This window comes from Herpailurus yagouaroundi, unplaced genomic scaffold (assembly GCF_014898765.1).
Source record: "Herpailurus yagouaroundi ecotype Mexico unplaced genomic scaffold, PumYag 100, whole genome shotgun sequence".
NCBI lineage: Eukaryota > Metazoa > Chordata > Mammalia > Carnivora > Felidae > Herpailurus > Herpailurus yagouaroundi.
In genome coordinates, this window is record NW_024412391.1 from 59688889 (window position 1) to 59707391 (window position 18503).

Genomic DNA, 18503 nt, shown 5'->3' on the forward strand with positions numbered 1-18503 from the left:
GCTATGGTGCCCAGCATGTCTATGGCCCAGGGAACAGAAGGGTTGAGGGCACGGATCTGACAGAAGCCTGGGACACAGGAGGAGAAATTGTTCGCTTGTCTGTGAGGACTACCAGAACAGAGGTGGGCACCAGCTCTCCTACCCAGGAATAGAGGAGAGAGCAGGGTGGCGCCATCTTCCCCCACCCATCAACAGGGTCTGACTTCAGCAAATAACACAGCTCCCCCAGTCAAGGCAGAAGCTGTTTACACCAAACCCCGCCCCCCTACACCCTGCAGGGACATCTTTACAAGGGCAGGTCTGATTGTAAGCCAGGGCAGTGGGCCTCTTCCCCAAGGACCAACACAGCTCCCCCCTCCCCCACCCCCAAGTGCACAAGTCCACTGATCATAGAGTGCTCCAAAGCATCAGCTTCAATTCTGGTGGAAACAGGACCCGACTTTTTTTTTTTTTTTTTTTTTAATCAGGCTTAGTTTTTTGTTCATTTGTTTGCTTTTGGTTTTTTGTTTCCTTTTCTTGTTTTTTGGATCAGGCTTCTCTTTCTTTTTCTTCTTTTTTGTTTTCTATTCCTTTTTTTTTTTTTTTCAAATTTTTTTTAACCTTTATTTATTTTTGAGAGAGAGAGACAGAGCATGAATGGGGGAGGAGCAGAGAGGGAGACACAGAATCAGAAGCAGGCTCCAGGCTCCGAGCCATCAGCCCAGAGCCTGATGAGGGGCTCAAACCCATGGACCGCGAGATCGTGACCTGAGCTGAAGTCGGACGCTTAACCGACTGAGCCACCCAGGCGCCCCATTGTTTTCTATTCCTTTGAAATCAGGCTTATAGTTTTTTGTTTGTTTTATTTCTTTTCTCTTTTTTTTGATCAGGCCTTTTTTTTTTTTTCAGTAGGCTTATTTTAATAGATCAAAGCACACCCAATTAAAGGTCAAATACTCCCCACTACAAGCAAGGAAGAACTCTGCCAAGGACGGACCAGGGGGAAAAAGCAGCTATATCACAACAGCACAGTGCATACATACAGCATATACCTGAAACACTTCCTGAAATGCCAGGCCCTGGACAGTGTATGACCCCTTCTTGATATACCCATTACTCTCAGGACCAGGAAATATAGCAAGCTTTCATAACATGCAAAAGACAGGAACCTAGACAAAATGACAAGATGGAAGAATTGTCCCCCAAACAAAAATCAAGAAGAAACCACAGCCAGGATTTGCTCAAAACAGATATAAGTAATTTATCTGAACAAGAATTTAGAACAAGAGTCATAAGAATACTAGCTGGGCTTGAAAAAAGCATAGAAGACACCAGAGCAACACTTGCTACAAAAATCAAAGACCTAAAAACTACTCAGGCTGAAATAAAAAATGCTATAACTGAGATGCAAAACTGACTGGATGTAATCATGAGGATGGAAGAAACAGAGGACCAAATAGGTGATATAGAAGATAAAACTATGGAAAATAATGAAGCTGAAAAGGAGGAAAGAAAACTATTAGATCATGAATACAGACCTAGGGAATGCAACAATTCTATAAAGTGCAATAATATCATATCATAGGAGTCCCAGAAGAAGAGTAGGAAAAAAGACAGAGGTTTATTTGAATAAATACAGCTGAGAAATTCCCTAATCTGGGGAAGGAAAACAGGCATTCAAGTCCAAGAGGCATGCTGAATTCCCATCAAAAACACACACACACACACAGACACACACACACAACAAAAAAACAGGTCAACACCAAGACATATCATAGTGAAATTTGCAAAAAAAGAATTATGAAAGCAACTAGGGACAAAAGGTCCTTAACCTACAAGGGTAGACACATAAGAGTACCAGGAGACCTGTCCACAGAAACTTGGCAGGCCAGAACAGAGTGGCATATGTTCAACATGGTAGTCAGGAAAAAAATGCAGCCAAGAATTTTTTTTTTTTAACTTCACATTTTCCAGAAATGTTTATTTATTTTGAGAGAGAGAGAGAGAGAGAGAGAGAGAGAGAGAAAGAGATGGAGAGAGACAATCCCAAGCAGGCTCCATGCTGTCAGCACTGAGCCTAACATGGGGCTCAATCTCACGACCATGAGATCAGGATCTCAACCAATCAAGAATCAGATGCTTAACCAAATGAGCCACTCAGCCGCCCCATCAACTGAGAATATACAGCAAGGGTGTCAGTCAGAAAGGAGAAAGTTTCCAAAACAAGCAACAACTAAAAGAGTTTGTGAACACTAAACCAGCTATGCAAGAACTGTTAAAGAGGACCCTTTGAGCGGGAAAGAGAGACCAAAAACAACAAAGATAAAGGAACAATATACAGGAACAGTGACTTTACAGGTAATACAAATGGCACTAAATTCATATCTATAAATAATTACTTCTGAATGTAAATGGACTAAATGCTCCAATCAAAAGACATAGGGTACCAAAATGTGTATGTATGTATGTATACACACACACACATACACACATACATATAAAAGACCCATTTATATGCTGCTTACAAGAGATTCATTTTAGACCCAAAGACACCTCCAGATTGAAAGTGAGGGGGTGAAGAACCATCTATCATGCTAATGGACATCAAAAGTAAGCTGGAGTAGCCATACATACATCAGACAAACTATATTTTAAACCAAAGACTATATAATAAAAGATGAAAAAGAGAACTATATCATAATAACGGGGCCTATCCAACAAGATCTAAAAATTTTAAATATTTATGTCCCCAAACTGGAAGCAGCCAAATATACAAATCATTTAATAACAAACATAAAGAAACTCATTGATAATAATACAATAATAGTAGGGATAGTAGGGGACTTTTATACTCCTCTTACCAAAATGAGAGATTATCTAAGCAGAAAATCAACAAGGAAACAATGGCTTTGATGACACACTAGACCAGATGGGCTTAACAGATACGTTCAGAGCATTTCACCCTAAAGCAGCAAAATGCACATGGAACGTTCTCCAGAATTGATCACATACTGGGTCATAAATCAGGCCTCAACCAGTACAAAAAGACTGAGATCATACCGTGCATATTTTCAGACCACAACACTATGAAACTTAAAGTCAACCACAAGAAGAAATTTGAAAATACCACAAATATATGAAGGTTAAAGAACATCCTACTAGAGAATGAATGGATTAAGCAGGAAATTAAAGAAGAAATTAAAAAATACACGGAAGCCAATGAAAATAAAAACACAATAGTCCAAAACCTTTGGGAGGCAGCAAAGGTGACATAAGAGGGAATACAATACAGGCCTTCCTCAAGAAGGAGGTCTCAAATACAAACCTAACCTTACACCTAAAGAAGTTGGAAAAAGAACAGCAAATAAAGCCCAGAACCAGCAGAAGGGAAATAATAAAGATTAGAGCAAAAACACATGATACAGAAACAACAACAACAACAAAAACAAAATAGATCAATGAAACTAGGAGCTGGATCTTTGGAAGAATTAACAAAACTGATAACTCTCTACCCAGACTTATCAAAAAGAGAGCACCTGGGTGGCTCAGTTGGTTGAGTGTCTGACTTCGGCCCAGGTCATGATCTTGTGGTTCACAAGTTCGAGCCTTGCATCGGGCTCTGTGCTGACAGCTCAGAGCCTGGAGCCTGCTTCAGATTCTGTGTCTCCTTCTCCCTCTGCCCCTCCCCAGCTCACACTCTGTCTCTGTCTCTCTCTCAAAAATAAATAAAAACATTAAAAAAAATTTTTAATTAAAAAAGGACCCAAATAAATATAATCACAAATGAAAGAAGAGGTATCACAAACAACACTGCAAAAATACAAACAATTATAAGAGAATATTATGAAAAATTATATGCCAACAAAGTGGGCAATATGGAAGAAACAGATAAATTCCTAGAAACATATAAACTACCAAAACTGAACAGGAAGAAATAGAAAATTTGAACAAACCCATAACCAGTAAAGAAACTGAACCCAGGGTCCAGGGCTAGATGGCTTTCCAGGGGAATTCTACCAAACATTTAAAGAAGAGTTAATACCTATTCTTTTGAGCCTATTCAAAAAAAGACAAAAAGGAAGGAAAACTTCCAAACCAATTCTATGAAGCCAACATTACCTCGATTCAAAAACCATACAAAGACCCCACTAAAAACAAGAATTACAGACCAATACCCATGATGAACACGGATGCAAAAATTTCCAACAAGATACTAGCAAATAAAATCCAACAGTACATTAAAAGAATTATTTTCTATGATCAAGTGGGATTTATTCCTGTGCTGCAGGGCTGGTTCAATAACCACAAACCAATCAACATGATACACCACATTAATAAAAGAAAGGATAAGAACCATATGATTCCCTCAATAGATGCAGAAAAAGCACATCCTTTTTTGTTAAAAACCCTCAAGAAAGTAAGGATAGAAGGAACATACCTCAACATCGTAAAGGACAGGACATAAACGAAAGACACATAACTAATATTATCCTCAATGGAGGAAAACTGAGAGCTTTTCCCCTCAGGTCAGGAACACAACAGGGATGTCTGCTCTCACCACTGGTACTGAAAGTCCTAGCTTCAGCAATCAGGCAACAAGAAATTAAAAGGCATCCAAATTGGCAAGGAAGAAGTCAAACTTTCACTCTTCACAGACAACCTGATACTCTATGTAGAAAACTCAAAAGACTTCACCAAAAAATTCCTAGAACTGATCCATGAATTCAGCAAAGTCGCAGGATATAAAATCAACATACAGAAATCAGTTGCCTTTCTATACACCAATAATAAAGCAGCAGAAAGAGAAATCAAGGAATCAATCCCATTTATAATTGCACTAAAGCCCACAAGACACCTGGGAACAAACCTAATCAAAGAGGTAAAAAATGTGTACTCCAAAAACTATAGAACAATATTTTTAAAAATTGAAGATGATACAAAGAAATAGAAAAACACGCTCATGGGTTAGAAGAACAGATATTTGCAAATGACATATCGGATAAATGGTTAGTATCCAAAATCTATAAAGAACTTAACACCCAAAAAACAAACAATCCAGTGAAGAAATAGGCAGAAGACATGAAAAGACATTTTTCCAAAGACATCCAGATGGCCAACAGACACCTGAAAAGATGCTCAATATCACTCATCATCAGGGAAATACAAATCAAAACCACACTGACAACCACCTCATACCTGTCAGAGTGGCTAAAATTAACAACTCAGGAAACAACAGATGTTGGTGAGGATGTGGAGAAACGGGAACCCTCTTGCACTGTTGGTGGGAATGAGAACTAGTGCAGTCGCTCTGGAAAACAGTGTGAGGTTCCTCAAAAATTAAAAACAGAACTACCCTACAACTCAGCAATAGCAATACTAGGAATTTATCCAAAGGATACAGGAGTGCACACTGATAGGGGCACAAGTACCCCAATGTTTATAGCAGTGCTTTCAACAACAGTCAAATTACAGAAAGAGCCTAATGTCCATCAACTGATGAATGGATAAAGAAGATGTGGTTTATTACTTGGCAACGAGAAAGAATGAAATCATGCCACTTTCAGCAATGTGGATAGAGCTGGAAGGTGTTATGTTGAGTGAAATAAGTCAGAGAAAGACAGTTATCATATGTTTTCACTCATATGTGGACCTTGAGAAACTTAACAGAAGACCATGGGGGAAGGGAAGGGGAAAAAAATAGTCACAAACAGATAGGAAGGGAGGCAAACCATAAGAGACTCTTAAACACAGAGAACAATCTGAGAATTGGTGGGGGAGTGGGGGAGTGGGGGAGTAGGGGAGTGGGGGAGAGGGGAAAATAGGTGATGGGCATTGAGGAGGACACTTGTTGGGATGAGCACTGGGTGTTGTATGAACCATGGGAATCTACCCCAAAAACCAAGAGCACACTTTACACACTGTATATTAGCCAATTTGACAATAAATTATACATAAAATACATACATATTGTTAATATGTTTATACTACCCAAAGCAATCTATACATTCAATGCAATCCCTATCAAAACAATGCCAGCATTCTTCACAGAGCTAGAACAAACAATTCTAAAATTTGTATGGAACCAGAAAAGACCCCAAATAGCCAAAGTAATGTAGAAAAAGAAAAGCAAAGCGAGACGCCTCACAATTCCAGACTTCAAGCTATATTACAAAGCTGTAATCATCAAGACAGTATGGTACTGGCACAAAAACAGACACAAAGGTCAATGGGAGAAAACAGAGCACTCAGAAATGGACCCACAACTATATAGTCAATTCATCTTCAACAAAGTAGAAAGAATACCCAATCGAGAAAAGACAGTCTCTTCAACAAATGGTGTTGGGAAAACTAGACAGCAACACGCAGAAGAATGAACCTGGACCACTTTCTTACACCATATAAAAAAATAAACTCAAAATGTATGAAAGACCTAAATGTGAGACAGGAAACCATCAAAATCCTAGAGAAGAACACAGGCAGCAACCTCTTTGACCTCAGCCGTAGCACTTCTTACTAGACACATCTCTGGAGGCAAGGTTAACAAAAGCAAACATGACTTATGTGAATTTCATCAAGAAAAAAACCTGCACAGTGAAGGAAACATTCAACAAAACTGAAAGGCAGCCTATGGAATGGGAGAAGATATATGGAACTAACATATCTGATTAAGGGTTAGTATCCAAACTCTATAAAGAACTTATCAAACTCAACATCCAAAAAATAAATAATACAGTTAAGAAACAGGCAGAAGATGGGGCACCTGGGTGGCTCAGTTGGGTAAGCATCTGACTTCAGCTCAGGTCATGATCTCACAGTTCATGGGTTCAAGCCCCACATCAGGCTCCGTGCTAATAGCTCAGAGCCTGGAACCTGGTTCAGATTCTATGTCTCCGTCTCTCTCTGCCCTTCTCCTACTCATGCTCTGTCTCTCTCTCTCTCTCTCTCAAAAATAAACATTAAAAAAAAAATTTAAGAAAAAAAACAGAAATGGGCAGAAGACACGAAGAGATGTTTCTCTGAAGACGACATACAAATGGCTAACAGACACATGAAAAGATGCTCACCATCACTCACTATCAGAGAAATACATATCAAAACCACAATGAGATACCACCTCATACCTGTCAGAATGGCTAAAATAAAAACCCAGGAAACGAGATGTTGGCAAAGATTCACCTTACACTGTTGGTGGGAATGCAAACTGGTGCGGCCACTCTAAAAAACAGTGTGAAGGTTCCTCAGAAAGTTAAAGACAGAGCTACCCTACAACTCAGCAATTGCACTAGTAGGTATTTATCCAAAGGATACAAAAATACTGATCTGAAGAAGCACAAGCACCCCAATGTTTATAGCAGTACCATCAACAGCAAGCCAAATTATAGAAAGAGCCCAAAGACCTTCGACTGATGAATGGGTAAAGAAGACGTGGAAAACACACACACACTCATGCACACGCGCGCGCACACACACACACACACACACACATACTGTATGATTCCACTCATATGTGGAATTTAAGAAACAAAACAGATCAACATGGGGAAGAGAAGGGAGAATAAAATAAGATAAACACAGAGAGGGAGAGGGCACCTGGACAGCTCAGTCAGTTGAGCATCTGACTGTTAATTTTGGCTCAGGTCATGGTCTCAGGGTCATGAGATCCAACCTTGCATTGAGGTCCATGCTGGCTGTGGAGCCTGCTTGAGATATTCTCTCTCTCTCTCTCTCTCTCTCTCTCTCTCTCTCTCTCTCTCTTTCTCTCTCTCTTTGTCCTTACACTGCTCACACGTATGCTCTCTCTTGCTCTCAAAAAAATGCAAACAAAAAAACAAGAGGGAAGCAAACCGTAAGAGACTCTTAACTATAGAAAACAATTAGGGGTTGCTAGAGGGGAGATGAGTGGGGGGGATGGGCTAAATGGGTGATAGGCATTAAGGAGGTCACTTGGTGCTATATGTAAGTGATGAATCACTAAACTGTACTCCTGAAGCCAATATTACACTATATGTTAACTAACTTGAATTTAAATAAAATCTTGGAAGAAAAAAAAAACACTTTTAAAAAATTGGTTTCAAATACTACACCAAGCAATCAGACACTATGCTATTTGCAGATAGTAATTTGTTGCATTTATACATCTGTATAACAAAGCAGTAAAAGTATCAAGTGTTTATAAGAACATTTTGTTAAAAACATTAAGTCCTAGCTATTCTGTCTGTTAAAATAATTCTGAATAGACAAGTTCTATAGATCAGAATTTACCCTTTAAGTATGAAAAATATTTTCATCATATTGGATAGAAGGCTGACCAGTATTTATTACACAATTTTCTGCCATCTTAAAAGGAAGAAATTATAATTAACATTATGAACACTACTCCACAAGACTTACAAGACATTCCCTTAGAGCATGCCTTCTCATCCTGGTTGACTTCAACACTCAGTCTGTCCAATAAATCAGTCTGTCTCTTTGCTTCCTTATATCCAGTGGTTCACGCCTCCAAGATTTTACCCACTCCTTTAATGAACACATCCAAACTGATCCTCCTTCAAAAGAGCCACTTTCTTGGGCGCCAGGGTGGCTCAGTCAGTTAATTGACTTCAGCTCAGGTCATGATCTCATAGTTTGTGAGTTCGAGCTCCACATCAGGCTCTATGCTGACAGCTCAGAGCCCGGAACCTGCTTCAGATTCTGTGTCTCCCTCTCTCTCTGCCCCCCCCCCCTCACGTTTTTTCTCTCTCTCTCATAAACATTAAAAGGAAAGTTACAAAAAAGAAAAAAAAAAAAAAAAAAAGAGCCACTTTCTTACCACAACCTCATCGCCTTTCAGAAATCTCTCTTCTAAATTTTTCAACCTTACAATCTCTTGGCCTCTCTTATTTTTACTTACCAGTCTCCTGTCATTTCCCTCCCCAAAACCAACAAATGAATCATTCTCTTGCCAGTACCCTTAATTCTCTCACCATACTGTCCTTTATTTTATCTTCTGATTAAAACAATTGCCCCACAATCCTCTCATGTTTCTCAAAACAACCCTGGCTCCTTTTCTCCAGGTCTTCTACCACCTTCCTGCTCCTTTTCAACAAGCAAACCTACCACACTGAGAAAAGAGAGCCATTGCGTGGTAAACTCATCAGCCTCCAGTCATTCAACCTTATACAACCTACATACCTTTCCCTTTCCCTCTGGCAGTATGGAGAAAGTGTACATCCTGTCTAAAGCTAATCTTTCCCCTGTGCTCTGCATCCTATTCCTTCATATTCCTAGGAATTTTGCTCTTCACTCCCTTCTCTCTGCATCATCACTTCTTTGCATGGGTTTCCTCACATTAGCATTTAAACTTGCTTAAATCAATCCCACGTTAAAAACAAAGCAACACAAAAACCTTCCTATGACTCTGGATTCACCTGCTGTGCTGCTTTTATTGTATCCCTTTTTATCCTCCTTCATGTGGTCAAATTCCTTGGAAGAGTTATTTAAAATGGATGACTTTACTTCTTCAACCTACCCTAAATTTCTTGCCCACTGCACAGCTCCACCTAGCTATCTCAAATTCAACTTTCTCTAAAATGAACGTTTTCTTCTCAAATGCACTCTTAGGTTATTCCTATCTAATCAACTAGTACCAGTATTATCTTAGTTTCCTAAGGTAAATATGTGTGCTTTCACTTTTCCTTCCCGTCCGTCTCCTTTACTCAATCATTAAATTTTGTCACACTCTCTAATTTACCCACATTTCTCTCACTCCTCTGCCACTAACTTTGGCAGGAACACCCTCATATCTTGCCTAATTACTGTAGCTTTTATCTGAGGTTCCTGTTTGATCCTTTCCAATTCATTCCACACATAGCGACAGCTCTAAAACACAAATCTAATTTTGTCAATACTCTGAAATCTTTCCTTGCTTCCCCTTGTTACAGGGTAAGTCTCCCTAAATTCTTACCATGATTTCCAAGTCCTGAGCTGCCCCACTGCTTACCTTTCTAGTCAGCACTCTTTCCTCATTTTTTTTCTCTCACACTCTGTTCCAGCAATACTAAAATGTGCTACAGTCCCTCTCCTCTGGGTTAATCGCATATGCTGCTCCATGTCTAGACCTTGTCTTCGCTGTTACCTCCTCCAGGGAACCCTCTCCAATCCTTAACAGCCAGGCTAGCATTCTTCTATACATAACTGTTTGTTCTTCCTTATGTTAAATTGCCTATGTACTTGTCCATATTCTGAATTAGAATGTAAACTTCCCAGGAATAGGGGTAATATCTACTTTCTTCAGTCTCTACAAAAGGAAGAGACTTATCTTGTTGACAGTTATGCCTTTATTATTCCAAGGACAATTCTTGGCATATAACAAGCAAATAATAAGCATTTGCTGAATAAACAAATTTACCTCATACTGTAATTGTAAGAATGACATAAAGTAACATGGGGAAAGCAGTTAGCATGATGCCTAATTCATAGAGCACTCAGTATCTATTATTTGTGACCAAAGTTAAAATTTCACTGTGTGGTCTAATAAACTTGTATATGAGATTACTGTGAGCAAGAAGGTTCAGTGTGTTGACTTACTATGTGTTGAATCATTAGGGATACAATTAGAGAAAGGAGTAGGGCCAGATAAAAAACTGAAGTCCACAAGTGCCATCTTTGACAGTTATTTCTCTACTTTTTACTTTGGGGCTGTAAAAACAAAAATATCAAAACCAAAACAAAGAAAAAGCTAAAAGTGTAACAATGAGGAACTCTCTCCCATATAGTTTTTTAATGTGGGTAAAGACTATTTTTGATTCAAGACATTCGGTTTCTACTTCACCATAAATATATAATGATGGTCTATTTTTCCCCTTGCTTTTCCTCAGAGGTAGTTTGTAAGTTTTTTCCCTAAAATATGTCAAAATACAACAACAACAATAATAAACCTCAGAATAACTAAGAATGCAATGTGCCCTCACCTACCATATGGCAAAAATACTAAAAATTCTATAAACTCGGTGTTTAAGTCTTTGCAGCAGCAGTTCTAAAGTCATGAACCATGGTACACAGGTTCATCTACAGGGATATGATAGTATTATCTGCCCTTTTATTTATATTAATAAAAATGGAAGTTTCTAAGTAGACTCATTTTATTTGTAATAAATTTACTTATTTGTTTACATTTATTTTTGAGAGACAGAGCACAAGTGGGGAGGGGCAGAGAGAGGAGACACAGAATCGAAAGCAGGCTCCAGGCTCTGAGCTGTCAGCACAGAGCCTGACACAGGGCTCGAATCCATGAACTGTAAGATCATGACCTGAGCCGAAGTCAGATGCCCAACTGACTGAGCCACCCCAGCACCCCAATAATATATTTATAATAAAAGTTACTTTTGGGGCACCTGGTAATAAATTTATTTATAATAAAAGTTACTTTTGGGGTGCATGGGTGGCTCAGTCGGTTGAACGTCCAACTTGGGCTCAGGTCATGATCTCACATTTTGTGGATTCAAGTCCCATGTCAGGCTCTGTGCTGACAGCTCAGAGCCTGCAGCCTCCTTCTGATTCTGTGTCTCCTTCTCTCTTTGCCCCTCCCCTGCTCACACTCTGTCAATCTCCCTCTCAAAAAATAAACATTAAAAAAAAAATTTTTTTTTTAAATAAAAAAAGAAATTTAAAAAGTTAGTTTTTTGGTGGAAAGCTAGTGAGAAAATACCAAAACGGAACTGATCAGATAATAGTCTATTGCATGTTCAGCAATGTGGAACAAAGTAACGTGAAAGTCCTTTAAGCTTCTTTTTAATAATATAACAGTTTAGTTAAAATGCTTAACCTATTCTTATTAAAAAATAATATTTTATTTGGTATTATTTGTACAGTATTTATGAAAACCCTATTAAAGACCAAGTTGAACTTATTATTTGAACTGCCACTCTTTGACTAATAGTATAAACTACTTTTCGAGCAGCCTGACTTTGTGGCCCAAATTTGACTGCCATCAAAAGCTAGATACTGAATACTAGGTCGGGGGAAGTACCATAGTAAAATGCACAATTCAATTCCAATAAAAACAGTAAGAACAACGGCTCAATGAAAAGATAAGTTTGGCTCTTTTGTCATCTTTATCTTATTCTTAAATAGTTGATCAATTTCAACCCTGTATTAATTCATACATTGATTTAATTATCAAGGATTCTTTCAGGTAAGGCTCCTTCAGGCAAGGCCACACTTCCTGACATAGTTACTTAGATCTTGCCATAGATAGCTAAGACAAAGTGTTTGGACAGCGGAATTAAAAGGGAACTCCTTCAATTATACATCTTTTTATTTAGTTTTTACAGAAGCAAAATACTGTGATAAAATCCAAACCAACCACCATGACCCTGTAAGTCATCGGATGTAATACCTCTCAGGATCTTCAAAAAATAACATGGGATAAATGAATAGATTTAGAAAGACAGTATCACTTGAAAGAAATAAGACTCCCTCCAAAAAGAATTCTGGATATAAAAACAATTATGCATTTAACTCAACTAAAATATCTAATCAGAACCCCCCCCCAACAAAAAATAAAAAACAAAGTATGTATGCATACTATTCTGAAGTAACTAACGAGGAAAAAGTAGAAAATAGAGTACAAAAATTATAAAACTGTAAAAAATAAAATTGAATTTTCTTACCCAAAGAGGATTTTACAATTGATTTAATTCCTGCATAAACCAATGATCCTTTGTTTCCTGGAGATTTCTGATCCATATCTTCTGTATACTGCTTCATAAGTATTTAAACGCATAGGAAATACTAATGATGATGTATAATAAAATACGTCAGAGCTGAATTTATTTTGATATGGAGCCAATTCATAATAGGCATCAGTGATAGTTCTACTTTATCGTAGATATGTTTTTTTCTTCTTTCTCTACAATCTATAAAGCAGTATTTCAAGCTCAAGTTTTAAATAATTTTACTCTGTAATTTTAGCATTATGTAACTCGTATTTGCATATAAAACATTCGGAATAAAATTTAAAGGCTGACTTTTCAGCAAACTTTCAGAACATTTCTACCTGATTCAGCTCATGAAATTCACAATGAAAAGGATATAGTGCAGAGTATACCAGAGTGACTTGAGCTGTGGATCTTCATTTCCAGCTAAAATATGGTTTCTCCACACCTGTTCTGTATCAAGTCCATACCTGGATAAAGCCCGAAGGCGCATCTTCGTTGCTATATCTTTTTCTAAAGAATTATCATTTTCTTCTTCTGCACATTCATACAAATGACGGCCACAAGCCCACATTAAAGATGTTATTGGGCTCCAGGCAAGAGATATCCTTTCAAAAACAGTGAAATCAGACATTGTTCGGTTGGGAGTTACAACTATCATTCGATTTTGACTCGTTGGATGCCAAGCAAAGGAAGCAATGTAATTGTCACAAGGTTGCACACTTCTTTCAATTATTGTGGGCTCAGTTTCATCTCCAATGGGAGTGGGTGTGTGCTGCATATCATATAATCTAATAATATTACTATCCCTTGTCAAAGTGGCAAGCAGACCAGTCCTAGTTGGACACCATGCTACTTTTGTTAAGGGCTTTGGCTGCTCAGTCAAAGTCAAAACTGGCTTCTCAAATTTCCTTAGATCCCATATTGCAACCTGACCTTCATAGAAGGAAGCAACACGATCGTGGAAGTATGGGTCTACTGTCACCCCCTGAACAGCTTTTGTATTTACAAACATCTTTTGGCTCGTATTCCGAAGATCAAATATGGCTAGGTTACGATGCATACCAGCAAGGAGAAGTTTCTGGTCTCGTGGAAGCCAACAAAGAGACAGACAAGCATCATTCTGTCCCAATTCATAAAGAGGTTTTGTTACCAATAATGTTGTTTCAGTTTCACCTGCTGAAAGTCTCACTTTCTCCATGGGAACTATGTCAGGTGTATATTTGCTGCAAATATCCCAAATCAGCACCGAAAAATCAGCTCTATGTTTATCTAGCCCAGCAGCAAGCCAGTTACTATCCAATGGATTCCATGCAAGGGTATTGCATTGTCGGGCATGTTTTGGGACAAATTCTTTTCCTATCAAATCTTTGAATTTTGAGTTATGATCCTGACCAAGACTTGTAAGTACAACTCGACCATTTGCTTGTCCAACTGCTAGGAGGCATTCAGGATCATAATTGAGATACCAGGCAACACATTTCATATATGGTGTATCTGAATTTATTGATAGTAATGTAGCTGCAGAGTCTTCAGATAAACGTAAAGATCCAGCTTTGAGTTCTGAATTCACAGTAGATTCCACATGATATAGGCTCAGTTCTGAGTCACACACAACAAATCTATCAACTTGGTGTGGTGCCCACAATATATCAGGTTTGGTACCGCTCATGTTTAGTGATGTGCTCAAGTAGTCCAGTCAGGTCCATTCACTGAAAATCTGTTTAAAAATAAAAAGTTTTAAAATGTTAACAAAATACAAATCTAAGATGAATAAGCTATTTGGAAAGTCAGGAAATTCTCTATATAGGTACTCTGTTTCTCAATATATTTCTTCCAACTGCTAGGAATTCATGACCATATTTATTAATTAAAGAGGGAAAAAGAAGGGTGCCTGGGTGACTCAGTCAGTTGAGTGTCTGACTCTTAATCTAGGCTCAGGTCATGATCCCAGGATCGTGGGCTTGAGCCACATGTTGGGCTCCGTGCTGGGTGTGGAGCCTGCTTGGGATTCTCTCTGTCCCCCTGCCCTTCTCCCCTGCTTGAAGGGAAGGGGAAGGGGAGGAAAGAAGGAAGGAAGAAATAAGGAAAAAGAACTTCTCCCAATAAAATGAGGTGGTAAGATTCTGAGAACTACATTTTGGCCTTTTTTCCCATGATCAAGTATTTTAATTGCACTGTGACTACTAACGTCATTAACCTCAGAATTAATATAACTTCAGCATGGTGAGTAAATTAATAAGCATCATCCCTTTGAAGGGGGTAAAACTTTAAAGAATTATGAATCATGTTCTTAAGCAACAGTTTAGAGCAACACTATCCAACAGAACTTTCCGCAGTGACAGAAATGTTCTCTAGCTATACTGCTGTCCAATAGGGTAGCTACTAGCAACATGTGGCTACCAAGCACTAAAAATGTGACTAGTACAATTTTTAAATCTTATTTACCTTTAACTAATTTTTAATAAATAGCCACAGGTTGCCAGCATAATAGACAATGAAGATTTAAAATACAATGCCACTACAAAGACAGAGGTCTCTTTCTCAAGGTTCAACAATAACAAGCAGCTCTATATGGCAGAATAAATAGCAGCATGTATTGAGCAGAGCTGACTTTTATTCCCACCCCTGACGTATATTAGCTATACGCCTGGGAAAGGCCTTTGTGACTGCGGGTCCTTTTGTTTTTTCGTCTATACAACCAAAGAGTTGGTTTAGTGTTTGCCAAATTTCATTCACATACCATCTATTTTTATTTAATATTTTTATTTATATTGACTATTTTTAAAATCAGAAAATCTGTTTTAACCTATCATAAAATCCATGGATCATGGGCATGGTATGCTAAATGTATTTTTCTAATATACATTGAAATGTATAACTATTAAAATGCTTAATATGTTAACTATACTGGAATTTTTTAAAAATGCTTATGTTTTACCTAAAATCATCCTGTTTACAACCAGCAGTACACACTGCATTTGAGAAAAACTGAATTAAGTGATCATTAAAAGCTCTTTCAGATTTCAATTCTATACATTTTGATTAATATTGACTTGGGATTTTGAAAAGATAAATATGACAGTCATTTAAGCACAAACTAAAAATAACTATGTTAAAATGTTATTTTAAAAACAAAAGCTACTTAACAAAAATGTAAATGTCTGTTTTTAACCAATTCTCGCTAGAGACTATAGTGTGGATTAAAAAGGAACATGGGGCGCCTGGGTGGCTCAGTCGGATGAGCATCCTACTTTGGCTCAGGTCATAATCTCCCGGTTCATGAGTTCGAGCCCCGCATCGGGCTCTGTGCTGACAGCTCAGAGCCTGGAGCCTGCTTCAGATTCTGTGTCCCCCTTCAGATTCTGGGTCCACCCCACCCCTGCTTGTGCTCTGTCTCTTTCAAAAATGAATAAACATTAAAAAAAATTAAAAAAAAAAAGGAACAAAGACATTTAGTACCTTTATGGCAAATGGTATCTGCACAACCATGTTCTCAGTTTTTTTTTTAATAGGTTTTGTTTTGTTTTGTTTTTAACTTTTACTTATTCTTGGAGGCGGAGGAGCAGACAGAGGGAGACAGAGAATCCCAAGCAAGCTTCGTGTTGTTAGCGCAGAGCTCTGGGGTTCCAACTCACAAACCATGAGATCACGACCTGAGCTGAAACCAAGAGTCCAATGCTTAACCAACAGAGCCACCCAGGTGCCCCTATAGTGTCAGTTCTTAAAAGGTAAAGCTATGGTTCGTTCATTCATCCCCTATACCAGATAGAGAACCTGGCACAGACTCCTAATATATAAACTAAATAAATTCAGCTCAAACATACTTGCTTTACTTTTTGATCTTGTAAAACTTTTAGTCAGGAACTATTAGTCCAGAATTCAACAGACTCATACAATTTAAATGAAAAATCCACTAAGAATACTTATACTGGCTTATTTCCTTTCTTCGGGTTCTGAAGCTCAATATCAGTCATTTCAATTATATTCTTATGAGACAGACCCTCAATTTCTTCATTTCCTTGCCACTTTAGGCTTGTCTTCCCCTAACCTTGATCAACCCTTATTCTTCTCTCCTCCACTCAGGCTGCCAAGTTTCACAGCTTAAGGACAGTTTCCACAGAAATTAAGGTATACAACATGTCTGGCCTATGGTGCTGATTCTGCAATTCTTTTACTTATCTGTATACTCAGGCCTTTATGAAATTCATCTTTATGTAATATCACAGGGACTTTTCTAAAATGCAAACTTAACCAGGTTATACAATCTCTGCTTAAAACCCTCTAATGGTTTCCAATTGTTCTCAGTACAGAGTTCCAAAATCTTCAATATAACCTATAAAGTCCTAAATCTTTTGGCCTCTACCTACTGCTTTGGCCTCAAGGCACACCATTTTCCTCCTTGCTGTGTTCTGGCGACACGGTCTTCTTTTCAGTTCCTAGATTATAACCTCCCTCTGTCCCCTCCCCTCATCACCCCCCCATCACCACTCTTGCAAATGCCGTTCCCTCTTGTTAGAACATTCTTCCCTCCCTTCTTGGTCAAGTTAACACCTGCTTGACCATCTCTCAACCATCATGGTTGACATCAAACATCCTCTAGCCCCTCCCTAGTCTGTCAGGTTACTTAGTTATGTACTCTCAGTGAATAGTATTCCTTCCCTTTAAATCACCCTGTCTCTCCTACTAAATTATAAGCTCCATAAGAGCAGGAAAAGTACCTTTTGCTTTCTATTTGTACCTCTGATACCCAGCCCAGTGCCAGGCACTTAGTAGATACTTAACAATTATTTTTTAAATGAATGCATTTGTTAAATGCTCCATCTGACATTTCCCACACTGTTATATCCAAGTTTTACCAATCTCCTCATGTTTCTTCCTGTACTCTTCCTAGTAGAGACTGGCTCCAGGCAAGAGCAAAGTGCCCACTGTCATAACTGGTTCCAATGATGGGCAAGAGCCCACAGTGAGCCACAATGATCCTAAGAAAGGATCATTCTAATTCCTTTCATTTATTCTATAAATTTTTATTGGGCATAGTGTATGTGCTAGACACTGTTTTAAATGCTAACATGGTAGTAAACAGGGACAGATAAACTCTCTGATTGCTATGGACTAAATTGTGCCCTCTCCCCCAAATTCATACTGAAGCCCTAATCCCCAATATGATAGTATTAGAGAGAGCCTTTAAGGGGGGTGATCAGAGTGAAATGAGGTCATAAGGGTAGAGTGCTAAACTGATAGAACTGGTGCCCTTACAAGAAGAGAGAGAGAGCTATAGAGCTCTCTCCCTACCATGTGAAGACACAGTGAGGACACAGTAAGAAGGACACAGTGAGAAGGCAGCTATCTGTGAGCCAAGAAAAGAACTCTCACCAAAACTAGACCTGGCACCCTGATTTCAGACTCCAACCTGTGAGCACTGTAAGAAAATAAATTTCTGTTGTTTAAGCCATCTAGTCTAGGGGCTTTTGTTATGGCAGCCCAAGCAGACTAATAAAGGTCTAATAATGCCTGCGTTCTAGAGCTGAAGTTAGGATGTACTAGGACGTAGCTGCAGTAGGACGTAGGTAAGACAACAGAAAGCAGGAACAGATACTACCAAGTAAGGGTTCACACTCATGCCTGTACGGACAGAGGAAACCTCTTAACTGGAGGTATCTGGAGATCTAGCCTATCTTCCTATCTTATCAATAGGACTTTCAAAGTGTGCTTCTATTAAGCACACTTTCAATCTGGACTTCCATCCCATAATCATATTCTTTACATGGATGATCTGTAAGAAAACTTGGTGGCAAACTGAAAAATCCACCTTAAAAAACACAGAGG

At 38.5% G+C, this 18503-nt stretch overlaps 1 protein-coding gene across 7 annotated transcripts in view; it reads right to left on the reverse strand.

Annotated features, from left to right (window-relative positions):
• MIOS (meiosis regulator for oocyte development) overlaps positions 1-18503 on the reverse strand; it is a 48074-nt gene that overhangs the window by 27246 nt on the left and 2325 nt on the right. For all 7 annotated transcript variants that reach the window (XR_005789393.1, XM_040472580.1, XM_040472584.1 and 4 more), the window contains 2 exons: positions 13053-14394; positions 12630-12728 (listed from right to left, as the gene is read on the reverse strand). Coding sequence is in view for 6 of the 7 variants with exons in the window: in XM_040472580.1 (XP_040328514.1) it covers positions 12630-12728; positions 13053-14346 (1393 nt within the window). In the remaining variant the exon portion in view is untranslated. The remainder of the gene's footprint in view (positions 1-12629; positions 12729-13052; positions 14395-18503) is intronic.